The sequence below is a fragment of the Dromiciops gliroides genome, chromosome 5 (assembly GCF_019393635.1).
Source record: "Dromiciops gliroides isolate mDroGli1 chromosome 5, mDroGli1.pri, whole genome shotgun sequence".
Classification (NCBI taxonomy): Eukaryota; Metazoa; Chordata; class Mammalia; order Microbiotheria; family Microbiotheriidae; genus Dromiciops; species Dromiciops gliroides.
Genome location: NC_057865.1, coordinates 7175618 through 7190514, shown reverse-complemented (window position 1 = coordinate 7190514; position 14897 = coordinate 7175618). Strand labels below are relative to the sequence as shown.

Sequence of the window (14897 nt, the reverse complement as noted above, 5' to 3'; positions counted from 1 at the left end):
AGCTGTTGCCCAAATTATTGGAACCAACTTGTAATTGTTTTTTCCTGTTTCCACATCTTCTCTCGTCTATCTTTCTCCTTATACTGCAAAAATAAGGTCACCAAAATATGGTTCCTCCATATTGTTCCTCTCTTCAGGAATCATCAGGGGGTCTCCACTAACTCTAGAATAAAAGGAACATTCCTCTCTTATTTGAAGTCCTTGGTGGTCTTGCCCCAGAGGATGATTCCATACATTCCCTAGATTTCCTCTCCAGCCAAGTGGACTAACTTGTGGTTTCCCTACCACATACCCCATCTATTGCCCCTGGATAATTGCCCATCCCTTTCCTGTTCTTGGAATGTATACCCCTTATCTTAGGATCATCTCTTTAGAAGTGGAAGAGACTTTCAAAGGTTACTGAGTCTAGTCTATTTTGCACATGAAGAAACTTAGGCACAGCAAAGCACAGCAAGTAGTTCAAGGTAACCACTGTACAGTAAATGTCAAAAGTAACATTTGAATCCAAAAGCAATGCTTTTCCCACCAGGTCACTTGGAATCTGCCATCACCTCCTAGGGAAATTCTTTTTCTGATTCCCCTTAGTTATTGGGGCTCTTAACGTCATCAACTTTTTTTTTTTTTTTTTTTTGTGGGGCAATGAGGGTTAAGTGCCTTGCCTAGGGTCACACAGCTAGTAAGTTTCAAGAGTCTGAGGCTAGATTTGAACTCAGGTCCTCCTGAATCCAGGGCTGGTGCTTTATCTACTGCACCACCTAGCTGCCCCTAAACCTCATCAACTTAGCGATCCTTTACTTACCTCTGCACTGGTTGTTTCCACCCCATAGGATGGAAGTCCCTTGAGAGCAGGGCTTGCTTTGGATATTTGCTTATATCCCTGGTGTCTAGAGCAGAGCCTCGGGCATAGCGGCACATACAAATTCATGCTGAGTCAGATTCGGTGTGATTGTTTGAGGTCCCATAACATTTTCTGTGGGAAAGAGATCTCTCCATATTCTTTCCCACAAACCCTTCTGAGATAGATGCCCAGTGGTCCCTGTGTATACATTAGGAGAGGGATCATGGCAGAACTCAGTGTAAGCCAGAGCTCAGGGTGATCCCTTCCTTCCCTCACTTTCCTCTCTTAAGCTGGCCGGGGACATCCAGGGGCACTTAGCGCATTGTGAGAGCCCACCCACTGCCTGGAACTAGAGTGAGCCCTTCCTGCATGAGATCCTGTGTATTTTTCTAAAGCTGGTGGTGATCACCAACGAAAGGGAGCAGATTGTCTTCTGACGCTCCCTTCAATCAAACTCAGAATGTTATTGGCACTTGTGTATTTTGCTGTTTGTTTCATTAAGTGAAATCTGTTTCTTTTATGCCCATGCAGAATGTGAAGGATGATGGGCAGCACGTTTGGCGCCTGAAGCACTTCAACAAGCCAGCCTACTGCAATCTTTGCCTGAACATGCTCATTGGCGTGGGGAAGCAGGGCCTGTGCTGCTCCTGTGAGTACGGGGATGAGGGTGTGGGCAGTGTCAGCCCTTCCCGCCTTTGTGAGCTTCAGTGAGTCTCCCAAAGTCCGCAGCCTCCCTCATTCCCTCATGGGCACAATAACCCCCGTGGGTGACCTGCCCTACCCCAGCTCATCAAGAGCCTGTAGAGAGGAGGCCAGGCCAGGTCTCCTACTTCTTCAGTGTCGGAACATGCACCTTTGCCCTGGAGGGATGCAGAGGAAGTGATCCGGATGCCCGGCACATGTGCCCTCATGAGCACTTTCTCTCATTTTCCCATCTTGCCTCCTTCATCTTCTGGGACCACCCCAGTCTCTTTTACTGACTGTTCACATCTTAGAACTTTCACAGGTTGGGTGGACTTTGGTTTTGTTTTTGTTTTTTAAGCTCCTTGCTGCAGCTTGCAGACCGTCTTTTCCTCTTTTTAAAAATTATCTTTTCATTATCATGTGTATGGAAAACATTAAAAAATGCAAATACACAGGGGAAGAGGAATACATGCTCATAGGAGAGGCAGGGTGACCTCATGGGTAGAATGCTGGATTCCTCTTTGCTTTTATGAATTGTTGTAAAGGAGCGTTTTAATAAGGCTCACAGGATAGTCATTTAAAGTGTTTTCTCTTAGGCGGATGTGTACGTGGCACATGAAGGAGTCAAGAATCAGCAGTGAGTAAGTTGGAAGGATTTCAGTTATGAGAGCTTTTGTCCAAGAGTAGGTTTATGTAGCTCTTTGCCAGAAGGGCAAAGGATGTGATTCCTGCCCCCCCCCCAATATTGCAATGACTGTTGCTTTTATTAACTAGACACATTCTGCACTTGCAACAATAACAGTCCTGTGAGCTTTAGTGTAGAGGGTTTCATAAGTTACTATGATAAAAAAAAAAATCTTTTAATCTTTTTTTTTTTTTTTTTGGTGAGGCAATGGGGGTTAAGTGACTTGTCTAGGGTGACACAGCTAGTAAGTGTCAATTATCTGAGGCCAGATTTGAACTCAGGTCCTCCTGAATCCAGGGCCAGTGCTCTATCCACTGCACCACCTAGCTGCCCCCGAATTAGCTATTTTTAAAGGTAAGATTGGGGCAGCTAGGTGGTGCAGTAGATAGAGCACCAGGCCTGGATTCAGGAGGACCTGAGTTCAAATCTGGCCTCAGACACTTGACATTTACTAGCTGAAAAAAAAAAAGCTAATTGACCTTTTTATGGATTTATGGTTGTTATTTTCTCCTAGTAAATCCCTCTATCTCCAGGGCAAGAGAAACATTCCTTGCTGCAAAGAAATAAAGAAAAGCAAAACAAATTTTCACATTGGTCATGCTTTTACTAAGGTATGCCCCATTCTGCACCTATGTTCCCTCACGTCTTTGCCAAGAGACCAGAGGCATACTTAGCTGTCAGTTCTTTGAAGTCATGATTAATTATCACCTTGGTTAGAATTTTGAAGTCTTTCACTATTATTTTCTTTTATGCTCTTGAGATCATTGTGAGAATCATACTCCGGATTCTATTTTCTTTGCTCTATATCAGTTCATACAATTCTTCCCAAGGTTCCCTGAAGTCTCCATATTCATCATTTTTAATGGCACAATAATATCCTTTCCATTGGGATCTTTTAAGCTTTTATATGTTGGCTCATAGATTTAGATTCAAAAGAATAAATATAGTCTAATTTCCTCGATTGACAGAGGAAACTAAGGTTTCTAGTTTCAGTTAGAAACTGGTGGCAGCTACATGATACAGTGAAAAGAGGGGCCATCAAGATCTGAGTTCCAATCTAGCCTTGGATTCTATGACCCTGAATCAGTCACTTAACCTCAACTCTAAAAGGAGAATGATAGTATTACCTGCCTCCCAAGGTTGGTATGGGGAGCCAGTGTGATGACACATACAAAGTGCTTGGCTCTCCTTACCGTGCTCTATCAATGTGAGGCCATTTCCCCAAAGTTACACTGCTGGTAATTAATTACCAGGATGGCTTTAAAGACAGCTGATCTGGCTTCAGGTACCAAGTGATCCAGTCTCAGAGTCGGATGGGGCCTCAGTGGTTACCTGTTCCAGTCTGTACCTGAACAGGAATGTTCTCATCCAGCTTCTCCAAGAAACGAGCAGGCAGCTACTCCTTCCCAAGGCCACCTGATTCTCTTTCCTAGGAAGTTTCCCCTGAGTGTCAAGTTCCCTCTCACTGCCCCATCTCTCACAAAGTAGTCGGTCCACAACTCAAAGACCACTATCACAGCTGCTCCCTCTACACAGGCATCTTCTCGAATTCATGATCAATATCCCCATTCCTTCAGCTGATCCTCATGAGAGGTTGGGGGTGGGAGGTGGGGCTCCAGGCTTTTCTTAGTCTCTTTGACCTCCTCTGGTCCTCTGCTTTCCAGTTTATCATCATTCTTCCTAAAACATGGTGCCTGGAGACGAATCCGGTGGTACCAATGTTGTCTAGCCTGGACCTCATGGAATTGATGTCACCTCCTGAGCCTGAACCCTCTGCTCCCATCCTTCACCAGGACCTAGCTTAGAACTCTGCTCATGATGGACACTTAGTGACTTTGTATAGTGATTTCACCAGAGTTAAATTGCCCCAAACCTAAAACTGTGCAAGTTTAATTGTTCTGTGATGGTGGCATATGTGCCTGACAGATACCATGTGCTTAATAAGTTCTTATTGATTGATTGAATTAGAGAAAAGATGCCTGTGTAATGGGCACAATTAGATAGTGAGCTGAAACATCAACATATAACAAAGCACCAAAATGTTGTGAAACTCGAATGGGAATGGGTTAGTGTGACCTTTAGTAGGAAATTCAGAGACAGATCATTTGGAGTTCTGAGCTTTGCAACCTAAGCGTTCATTGTCGCTTGATTCTCTTCAGTCCCACAAATATTTAAGTGTTCAGAAAACGGGTGGTCACTTGCAGGGAACTTTGTAAGGGGAATTGTGGTTCTGTGAGTTGTACTACGTGGTCTTTCAGGTCTTTTCTATCTTTGAGACACTGAAATATCTGTCACAAACAGGGCTATACACAGAAATAATTCCCTAGAAAAGAAGTACTCCCATTTTTATTTTCTTCCTTCCCTCCTTCCTTCTCTCCTTTCTTCTCTCCTTTCCCTCCTTCCTTTCTCTTTCCCTCCCTCATTCCTTCCTTCTGTCTTCTTTCCTTCTCTTTCTCCTTCCCTCCTTCCCTTCCTTCCTTCCCATCATCATAGAGTCAGGCAGGAGATAGTGAAATGTTCCTTCATTTCACAGAGTCACAGACTCTGGGTTGGGAAGGACTCAGAGGACATTGAGTCTAATGTGTAACTTAACAGAGAATATAGTGGTAAGTAAGATTCTTTTGGTTGCCATAGATGGTTAATGTTCAACTTTGTTTTGCCTTTCTCCTATTGTTTAGATTCATACTTGTGTCACCCTTACTGGCTTAGACCTATCCCCAACTGGTTGATAAACCTTGAGGACAGGTATCATGTTCTATTTAATCATTATATTCCCCATACCTGGTTAGTAGATTGGTCAAGTTGGTTTATGGTGAGCATCCTATAAGTTGCTGGATAGGTAGGTGAATTTTTCTTCTGTGTCGATAACAGATCTGTTTAAATCAGAATTCATAAAGATTGAAATTATTTATTTAACTTGTTTAGCAGCATAAGGAGATACAAACCATTGAGACCAGGGGAGCATCTGCCAATGGGTAGATTTTGTAATGTGTGGCCCAATGCCTTAGGTTCAGGAAATTGACTTCCATGTCTTTTGATTATCTTGCTGAAGTTAGGCCACTTCTTACCAAGGTTTAATAGGACTGGTTTGTAAACCCCTAGATAAGGAAGGAGCGATCACTTAATCCAGGACAGGCCATGCCCTATTCATGTTATTTCACAAGTTTTCAAAGGTCTAGTGTATGAGAGCAGTATAGACATAGTTTACTTAAATGTTAACAAAGATTTAATAAAGTATCTCCTAGTAGTTTCGTGGCAAGTATGGAGAAATGGGGGCCATATGCAAATCTAAGTAGTGGTATTTGGAGTTGTTTGTCTGATGTGACTCAAAAAGAATTTATTCATTAATGACTTGATGTCAGCTCTGAAGGAGCCTCCAGCAGAGCATTCCAGGGTTCTGTTCTTGGCCCTCTGCTGTTTCACATTTTCATCAATAGCTTGGAGACAGACCTCCAGGAGATTGCTCACTCATCCAGCGTGCACGTGACACCAAGCTGGAAAGGAGAGCTAAGATATTAAGTTACAGGGTAAGGGTATAAAAAGATTTTGCCAGCCAAGAAATAATGGGATGAATCTAATAAGGTGATTCTTATAAGGAAAAATATAATGTCTCACATTTGGGTTCAAGAAATTGACCTTGCAGACATAAAGTGAGAGAGGCTTAATTAGACAGCGGTTTGTCTTGATAAACATCTCAGGGTTTTAGCGGATTGGGAGTTCACAGTAATCAGCAATGTGATGTAATAGCTCAAAAATGACTGAGCTTTCTGCAATGAGAGAGGGAAATAGGAGGTGGCAGTACTGTTGTACCCACCCTAATGTGATGACATTTCATTTCTGTGTGCCACAGTTTAGGGCATTGGATAAGTTGGAAAATATCCATGGAAGGCAGAATGAAGAAAGACTTCAAGCCTGTATCATCTGAGAATTTTTGGAAGAAATTGAGAGTGTTGAGTATGGAGTAGGTTGGGGGGGGGGGGGAAAGGAGGCATGATCACATTGTTAAGGATATGATGGATTGTCCTATCAAAGAGATACTTTATTCTGCTTAGCTCCACAAGACAGAAACTGGAACAATGCTAGTCATTGAGGCAAATTTTAGACTCAATGTTAGGAGAATCCTCCTCACAGTTTGATCCATCCAAATGTGGAATGGAGAGTTGTGATGGATTGGCCCTCATTGGAGGGCTTCAGTCAAGTGGGAAGATGAGCATTGCTGAATGCATTTTTATAGCAATTGCATTTTGTGTACGGACTGAATTTGGTTACTGAGATTCAGAAGATCCAAGGTCAGATGGAAAGGAAACCCAATCCAGCTCCCTCATTTTCCAGATGAAGGCACTGAGACGCAGGTGAGGAAATGGCTTGTCCAAGACACAGTAGAAGTGATGTCAGAGGCAGGATCTGAAATCAAGTTTACCGCTCTGAGATGTGGGGCTCCACTGCAGACAACATCTGTGTAATATTTCTCTGAGAAACACAATAAAATCATATGAGCGAGTTCTTGGGCTGAAATACCTGGACAATATAACAAATAGGGCTTGCAATGATGTTGCTAGTTGCTTAAACACCTCACCTCCCATGAATAATGGGAAAAATAAGTCAGGCATAGAATCATAACATTTGAGGGGGAGAAAGCCTTTGGGTCATCTTGTTTTAGCCCCTCCTTATAATGCTTGTGAAAATTGGAATTGACTTGCCCAAGGTCACTCAGACAGTAGGAAGAAAAGCCAGGCTTTCAGTATAGCATCTTTGATCTTGAATTTAGGCATCTTTCTTTTGTAATATGCTATCTCTCCCTTTTAATTTTAATTGGATTCACCTCCCCTAATATTTTCATATATTTTGTGCTGTTAGAAATAGTAACTTTATTTTACCACATAAACATATTTGTATTCTTTAAGAATCTAAATATACAAAGGAATTGGAGATGGTGTGGAGCTATAAAGTATTAGATTATTTTCTTGACATTTTCATTCTCTTCATATATGTTTCCTTCAATATTCAGACAAGTTTACAAAAAAACAAATGTGGTTTAGCAAAGCAAAATATTTTCTGGAGAGACAGGGTTAGGGCTCATACAGACTTGGCCTGATGGATACCCATGGCTCTCTGGGGGGTGGAATGGGAAAGAAAAAAAAACCAGCCATTTAAGGTTGGAATAAATCAATAAGTAGCTTAGCATCAACTTCTGGGGTCTGATTTCCAAGCTGGCCAGCTGCTCCCTTTGCCTATAGTTTGTAAAATGTAGATTTTCTTCCGATGAGCAAATGACACTAAGCCATTTGGCAGTCATCAATTTTTCTTTAATATTTTAGTCATTTGAGAGTTATTGTGAAAAATTTTAGTGAGGACTGATTTAATTAAGCATTTCCTGCTATGCCATGATGGAGTCATTGTGGCTTTTCCCATGCAGAATATTTCCTGTGCTAATTGGTCTTTTGTTTCTCATGGCAAAAACCAGTCTCCTTTAGCTTGTCCTTGCTGAGACTGATTGAATTGATTAGACAGCGATGGATATGGAATGAGGAGGCCCTGTGAAGGCCATCCTTTCCCTAGAAAATATGATCAGGATGAGGAGTAACTCGTTGTTTATCCCTGTGCTTCCATTTAGTTTGCAAGTACACGGTCCATGAGCGCTGTGTGGCAAGAGCACCTCCTTCTTGCATCAAGACCTACGTGAAGTCCAAAAAGAACACAGATGTGAGTATCGTGTTGGTCTCGTCTTCTTGAGGGTGGCAAGGCAGCACCTATCCTCTTGTTCCTGTTTATCTAGTGCCATCCTCGGTCATGCACCATTAATGGGTCAATCTCAAGGCTTGGGATTCATTGTCTCTATCTTGTCCCTATTGCTCTGTCTTAGGTCATGGACCATTCCTGGGTCACTGACAAGACAAGATTTGCTGTCTTATTCCTACCTCTCTTGTTCCCTCCTGGGTCACACAACATTATCGGGTCACTGACTGAGTAGGACTCACTGTTTTAAAACTCCATGCCCATTGTTTCATTCTAGGTCATGCACCATTACTGGGTCAGTGTCAACTTATTCTAGCCCCTATTGTTCCTTCCTAGGTCATGCACCATTACTGGGTCGAAGGCAACTGCCCAGCCAAGTGTGACAAGTGTCATAAAAATGTGAAATGTTACCAAGGCCTGACTGGACTTCACTGTGTTTGGTGTCAGATCACAGTGAGTAGAATGGACATTAATCATGGGCAGGCAGGTGCCCTGCATTCCCCCTGGGCACTGTGAACTGGGGGGGGGTCAATGTGGAGAGTACAAAACTCATGAAGGTGTCTCAGGGCTCTTCTCAATAGGGCATCTGATAGATGAGTAAGGACAGGTGGAGGATTTACTGTTGGCTCGTTAGAGGTCATCTAGTCCAACTCCCTCATCTTATACTTGATCTAAGTGAGTCCTGAGTAGATAGAGGCAGATTGAAGGTGTTGGTGGGAAAGAGTTAGGTCAAACTTCCTATGGCCCCAGGGGAAAGACTTTGAGGATCTAAAGGCTACTTCTCTGTGCCAATGCTGATCAGAACCTGCTTCCAACCACCTGGCAGCAGGCATTCTCTCAGCCCTCACAGTTTTACAGGAAAGTTTTCATTTGAGTCTTTATTGTTGATAGAAGTCAGTGTAGGCAGGCCTTCTGAGTGATACTGCTTCTGTGGCTTCTCTAAACTTGTGTGGTTGGTGGCCTGGCATCTGTCCCATGCCGCAAGGAGGCTCTGGTCCCTGACTGTCAAGAGAAGACAATGGAGGGCACTGTCTCAGCTAAGTCAACACAGACAGTGATTGCTCTGGGGGTGGGGAAGCAGATTCTTAGAAGTTTGCTACACACAAAGGAGAGTGAGAACATGTAATATGAAATCCATTGTAGAATGCAATTCAGTATATTTTAAAAATGAATATATTTTCTCCAAACATTTTAATCTATTACTCAAGACCCAATTATATTTACACTTGGAATTATTCTCAAAATATTGTGAAAAATACTTTTTTATTATTCCTAAATATGAATGCTTAAAATGGAATTTCTAACACAAAGATACAACTATAGCCCTTGGTTTCAGTATTCAGCCTGATTGTGAAGAAGATAGAACACTTTGAAACTTTGGAATTTCTCTTTCTTTCTTCCTTCCTTCTTTCCTTTCTTTCTCTCATTTTTTCTTCCCTTCCCTCCCTCCCTCCCTCCCTCCCTCCCTCCCTTCCTTCCTTCCTTCCTTCCTTCCTTCCTTCCTTCCTTCCTTCCTTCCTTCCTTCCTTCCTTCCTTCCTTCCTTCCTTCCTTCCTTCTTTCCTTCCTTCCTTCTCATCCTTAGACTATTTCCATCTTTTTATTTCTGTTCACTTACCTTTCGTTCCTCCTATCCTGTAGTCACCTCCATTTTTGTAATTATGTTGATTTATTTCTGACTTTTCAGGGTGTAGGGGCAGGGTGGTGTGGGTTAAAGAAATCCACTAGGTTAGTTAACTCCTGGCTGGCTCACCATGCTGTAGGGGCCAAATTTTAATTGGGGAGTGTTAATTAGGCAGCTCGCTGCAATATTGGGGCAAGGGAGATTAACAGCCTCTTTCAAAAAACAGAACAGGGTTTATTAACAGGAAAACAAATTCAAAACAAAAATAAGATTGATAGAACTAGGGATAAGTGAAAAGGGAATGGGGAAGGAAAATTATATGACCTGCGATCACACCACTGCCCAGAGCTCAGCAGAGCACACAGCTGTGTCTCCTCTCTCTCCAGCTCATAAGCCAGAATGGCAAATTTCCTCCCTTCTGATTACCAGAAACCCCCTCCCTCACCGGAAACAGGACAGACACACACACACAGGGCTGGCAGCCCTGACTGACAGAATTAACAGACGGTTGTAGAGCAGCCAGCCTCCCAGCCTCCATACCCTGAAGGTCACCTGACTGCCCTCACCAGGCTTCCAATCATTATAATTTTGCCAGGCCCACATAGGCATCGGCGTGTGGTGATGACATGAGCTGTCAGTGCCATGGCGAAGGCTACAGCCAGTGGGTGGAGCACAGTGCCAGTGTGGAAGTGCGGTACTTGAGCCCTGGCCAGTGTGTGATGGCAGTTCCAATACTAGCCAAAAAATGGGGTCATAAAAGCCTCAAATCACAGTTTATTCTTTACAAGGGACCTGCTCCTGTTATTGTACCTGACTGAAAAAAATTTAAAAAAAACCCCAAAACTTTTCACTGAGAGAGAGAGAAATTAAGTGATATTTATATAGCATATTACAAAAATACATACACAATATTTTACATATATCATTATATACTCAGGGTGTTAGTGTCCACATTATACAGATGAGAAAACTGAGTGTCAGAGAGATCTGATAACTGCCCAGAGGTCTCTCCAAATTAGGACATGTCAGAGATGAGATTCAAGGTCAGAATCTAGCTGAGTATGACTCCCTCTTGCTAGCTACTCTGCTCTGTGGAGTCTTTCTAGTGTGATGATTTAATAATTTTGGGGGGGGGGAATGTCCATTTTGATTCAGTAAATTGAAATTCAAGCTTAATTTACCAGTGGCTATAATGCTATTTGTTCTAAAGGCTTGCCTATCATTTTCAGCCCCACCTTCTCCCTCTGTAATTTTTCACCTTTACTTCCAGATTAATTTTTAACAGAAAGAGCAGATTCTCTACAGTCATTCAGTCAACAAACTTTTAGTAAGCACTTACTGTGTGTCCAACACTGTGTTAAAAACTGGGGCTACTGAGAAAGAGAAATATCAGCCTCTCCCTCAAAGACCTCCCTGTCTAATGACTGGGGGGGTGGGGTTCTTTCTAATCAGTTCATTTAAGAAAGATTTGTTAAATTTGTATTGTGTGTAAAGCACTGTTATGGGTAGGGGGAGACATCAAATACTGGTCTCTTGATCTGACATTTTCCAAGTGGGGGCGGGGTGGGGGGGAAAAGGGGGGAATGGGGGAAGACCAAAGAGACTTCATTTTCCCCCTTCCTCTGCTTATCTCCTGGCCTAGCTTGCTGGAAAGGATAAGAGAGATGTGATATCCCATCAGCTCCCCTCACTGGTCCCTCATTTGCATTGTCTATACCCTTGGAGCACACACCTTGAGGCTAAACAGACTTCTACCTCTCTTTCCTTCATCCAAGTGATGCAGAAATCCTTGCAGACTTCATAGAATCTCTGTTCTTGAGCCCCCATTGCCTCCTTCATTGTCCCCAGCCTCTTTCACATCACCAAGATTGCATCCTAAAACCACTGATCTTTCCACTGTGCCCTCTGAAATGCATACTCTGTAGGTGACAAACATGCATTCATCTTACATCTCCTTTCATCTTATGTCCCCTGCTGAGACTGGCTTCTCTCCTGATGAAACAACCTCTCTGTTTCAGCACTGGTCAAATTTTCATTCATTACCCCAACTCAAGGCTTGGGGTGTGGGAATACACCTTGCTCCTGTAAAAGGCTAAAATTCTAGCTATACTGTCTAAAATATCTAATGAGTGGTTGCCAATAAATTATAAGCTTTTGCAAGAGTTAGACTTTTAAGCATTTATTAAGGAGAATAAGAATTTTGTAAAGAGAGAGAGAAAGGCCTACATTCATCTATCTATTAAAGGGAAAGTGCATTTCTAGCTGCCTTCTCCACCAGAGTCCTCAGGAAAAAAAGAGAGAGTCAGAGCGCCAGCCTCCCCCTTCTTCCTCCCACAAGCAAAGGTCACTTCCTGACACAAAAGAAAAGACATATGGTGCTGCCCTCAGAGGCCCGCACCTCATGTTGGAGCTCTCCTACAGTAAGTCTCCAGCAGGTGGCGTCATTCCAATTGCTACACTTCCCAGAGGCAGCTGGTGAAACACAGGTAAAGTATCAGGATGGGATTCAGGAAGATGTGAGTTCAAATCCAGACTCAGACAGTTATTAGTGGGATGATTTTGGGCAAGTCACTTAACTTGTCGGCCTCATTTTACTCGACTGTGAAATGGAGTCAACAATAGCACCTACCTCCCAGGGGTTTTGTGAGGGTTAAATTCCGTAACAGCATACAACAGTTACTTAATTAATGTTTGTTTTCTTTCACTGTAAAGAGGAGATGATAATAGTACCTACCTTGCAGGGTTTTGGTGGATCAAATGAGATAATCTTTGTAAAAAGTGCTTAGAGAGGGAAGGAGGGATGAAATTTGGGACTCAAAACTATAAATAATTTAAAATGTTTATTATTTTTTTAAAGTGCTTTTCACAGTGCCTAGAACATAGCAGACATTTTATAAATGCTTACTTCCCATCCCCCACCCCACACCTTTCCTTCCCTTCCCACAATTTATCCTGTAGATAATTTCTCTGCACTTACTGGCTTGTATATTCTCTCTCCCAATAGATTTTCAACTCCTTGAGAGCAGGGAATGTGTTTTGCCTTTCTTTTTATCATCAGCTCTTAGTACAGGACCCAGCACATAGTAGGTACTTCATTGATGCTTACTGACTAGTCACATTTGGCCCCTGGCATCTTCTGGGTCACATCCCATTTCATCATCAGTCCTGTGCTCTCCTTGGATTCCTCCCAGCATGTGTCTCTCCATTGTTCTTCAGTTGATTCTCACACTCTGGGGAGCTTGTGATGTACCATACTGGGTCACCTAGATCCTCAAGGCATATTGTAGAAGAGAAGGACATGGGGGATTGTGGTTCTAATGATGTCCCGGGGTCCCTTCAGTCTTTGAAGGAAGGGCTAGGGACTTCTCTTTTCCCCAACCACCTGCCGCAGGCCTGGTAGGCCCTCAAAATGAGTTCCAAAGGACCTCATTTCTTTGTTGCTTTCATATAAGATGTTAGATTATAAACAAACAGATGTTCTGTTGAGATGCGTCTAGATCAATTGCCCAGTAATTCTCCAATTTAGATCAAGTATACAGGAGGTGTTGTCACCAAACATGGAAAGTCTACTGTCAGACCAGTCTCTTCCCTGCTTATTTGATAAATTTAGAGCCTGATAATATATCGGCTGCAATTTACTACATTGGCCTATGTGAAATAAGCCTCTTAAGTAGTAGCTCATTCCCCCCACCCATACTGCCCTCAATATGTTTAAAGATGTGAGCACATGCATACATATTCACACAATATCTTGACTATGATTTAGGCAGCAAAAACATTTTCTAAGGAGGGTATCACATCAGCATTAGGCATTTCTATGTCTTGTATTAGGGTCCTACAAGTCAAACTCAGTAACTGTATCTTCCTGAATTTTCTACTTATCCATTCCCAAACTTCCCCCATTGCTGTTCCCATTGATTTTCACTGAAGTATATGTTCCATGGGCTTCATATTCCAAAAGCATATGGCGCTCTCTGTCCTGTGTTCTGTGACCCCAAAGCCCGCGCCAGGCAGGCACCCTGTATCTGGAATTGGTGTGGCCCTTACAGACCTGGAGGTGAAAAAAATCACCTTTGTAACAGCTCCCTATATGACTTTAGAACCATAAAGTTACACTCTTTATTAAAATATTGAATTTCACGTAGTCATTTTAAAAGGTTAAAAATGGCTAGAAAAAAGAGTTTAAGCTTTTTACAAATGTCAGAATTCAGAGAGCTCGCTGGAATTTGTACAAGATTAGGAAAAAAGGCTCTCTACACTGACAGATATATTTCTTCAGTGCAAGTGACCTGCTTTTTAGGGGAATGGTTTCTTCTCACCTCTTTTCCTCCTTGCCTGAGTCCCATTAAAAGTTTGTCTTTTATTATTCTCATTTATTACTTGTGCAGAATCCTAGACACTTGGTCTACAAAGGGCCCTCAGTGGCCATCTTGTTCACCCAGTGCTCTCAAAGGAGGTCAAATGAGATGACATACACAGGGAATGTTGCCATTTTGAGGTACTAGAAAACATTAACCGTGGGTATTAGCGAGTCCGCTCCCCATAACACCCTGGACAAAGGCTCATCCGGGCCTTGCTGGATGCCTTGCAAGAAGAAAGAATCCATGGCACTGTCAGATATCTCTCATGATTAGAAAGGGGTTCTCATTTTATTTTGTTTGTTGTTTTTGGTTCTAATTGTTCCAAGCTCTGTCCTCTGGCACCAAACAGAGCCATCTGACACCGCTACTGCATTACAGCCTTGTTCTCACTGGAAGGCAGTTTTCATGTCTGCCCAGAACCTTCTCTGTCCCCCATTGTCAATAGATCATAAAATCTGAACTCAAGGCCCTACACGATTCTGGTCTTCCTCTTGATGCTCTTGTGCTTATCTTTGTCCTTCCTTTTTAGCACATGCTCTGCAGTCACCACCTCATCCACTGGTCACTCACAAGTTGGGCCCCAGAATGTAATTACTGTGGTCCAAAAGGCTCTGCCAGAAACCTTGAGAGGTTGTGGGAGGGTCTCTCAGCTTCTCTAGCTCATGGGTCCCAACAGGTGTGCATCTGATTAAGCCTGACTCAGTTTCCTCCAATATTTTGGGTGGCATGGACATATATCCCCTCCACCTATCTTAAGTCTGGCATACTGCATGGGCTGTATATTGCTCAAGTTATGGGAACTTGTTATTTAAGACATTAATTGTCTTCATTCTGCCTGCTCTTGTGTATGTTCCTCTCAGTCTAGTTTACAAAAAGCAAATTAGACCATAAAATATTATCATCTACATGCTTTAATTCCTTAATCTGATGGACAATTATATGTGTAAGGAAGTTGTTCATGGATCACCAC

General features: G+C 42.6%; 1 protein-coding gene across 6 annotated transcripts in view; it reads left to right on the top strand.

Moving 5' to 3' along the window:
* The window catches only part of DGKB (diacylglycerol kinase beta), a 692138-nt gene that overhangs the window by 234581 nt on the left and 442660 nt on the right, over positions 1-14897 (top strand). For all 6 annotated transcript variants that reach the window (XM_043968094.1, XM_043968091.1, XM_043968093.1 and 3 more), the window contains 3 exons: positions 1370-1487; positions 7822-7910; positions 8280-8396. In XM_043968094.1, coding sequence (XP_043824029.1) covers positions 1370-1487; positions 7822-7910; positions 8280-8396 — 324 coding nt within the window. The remainder of the gene's footprint in view (positions 1-1369; positions 1488-7821; positions 7911-8279; positions 8397-14897) is intronic.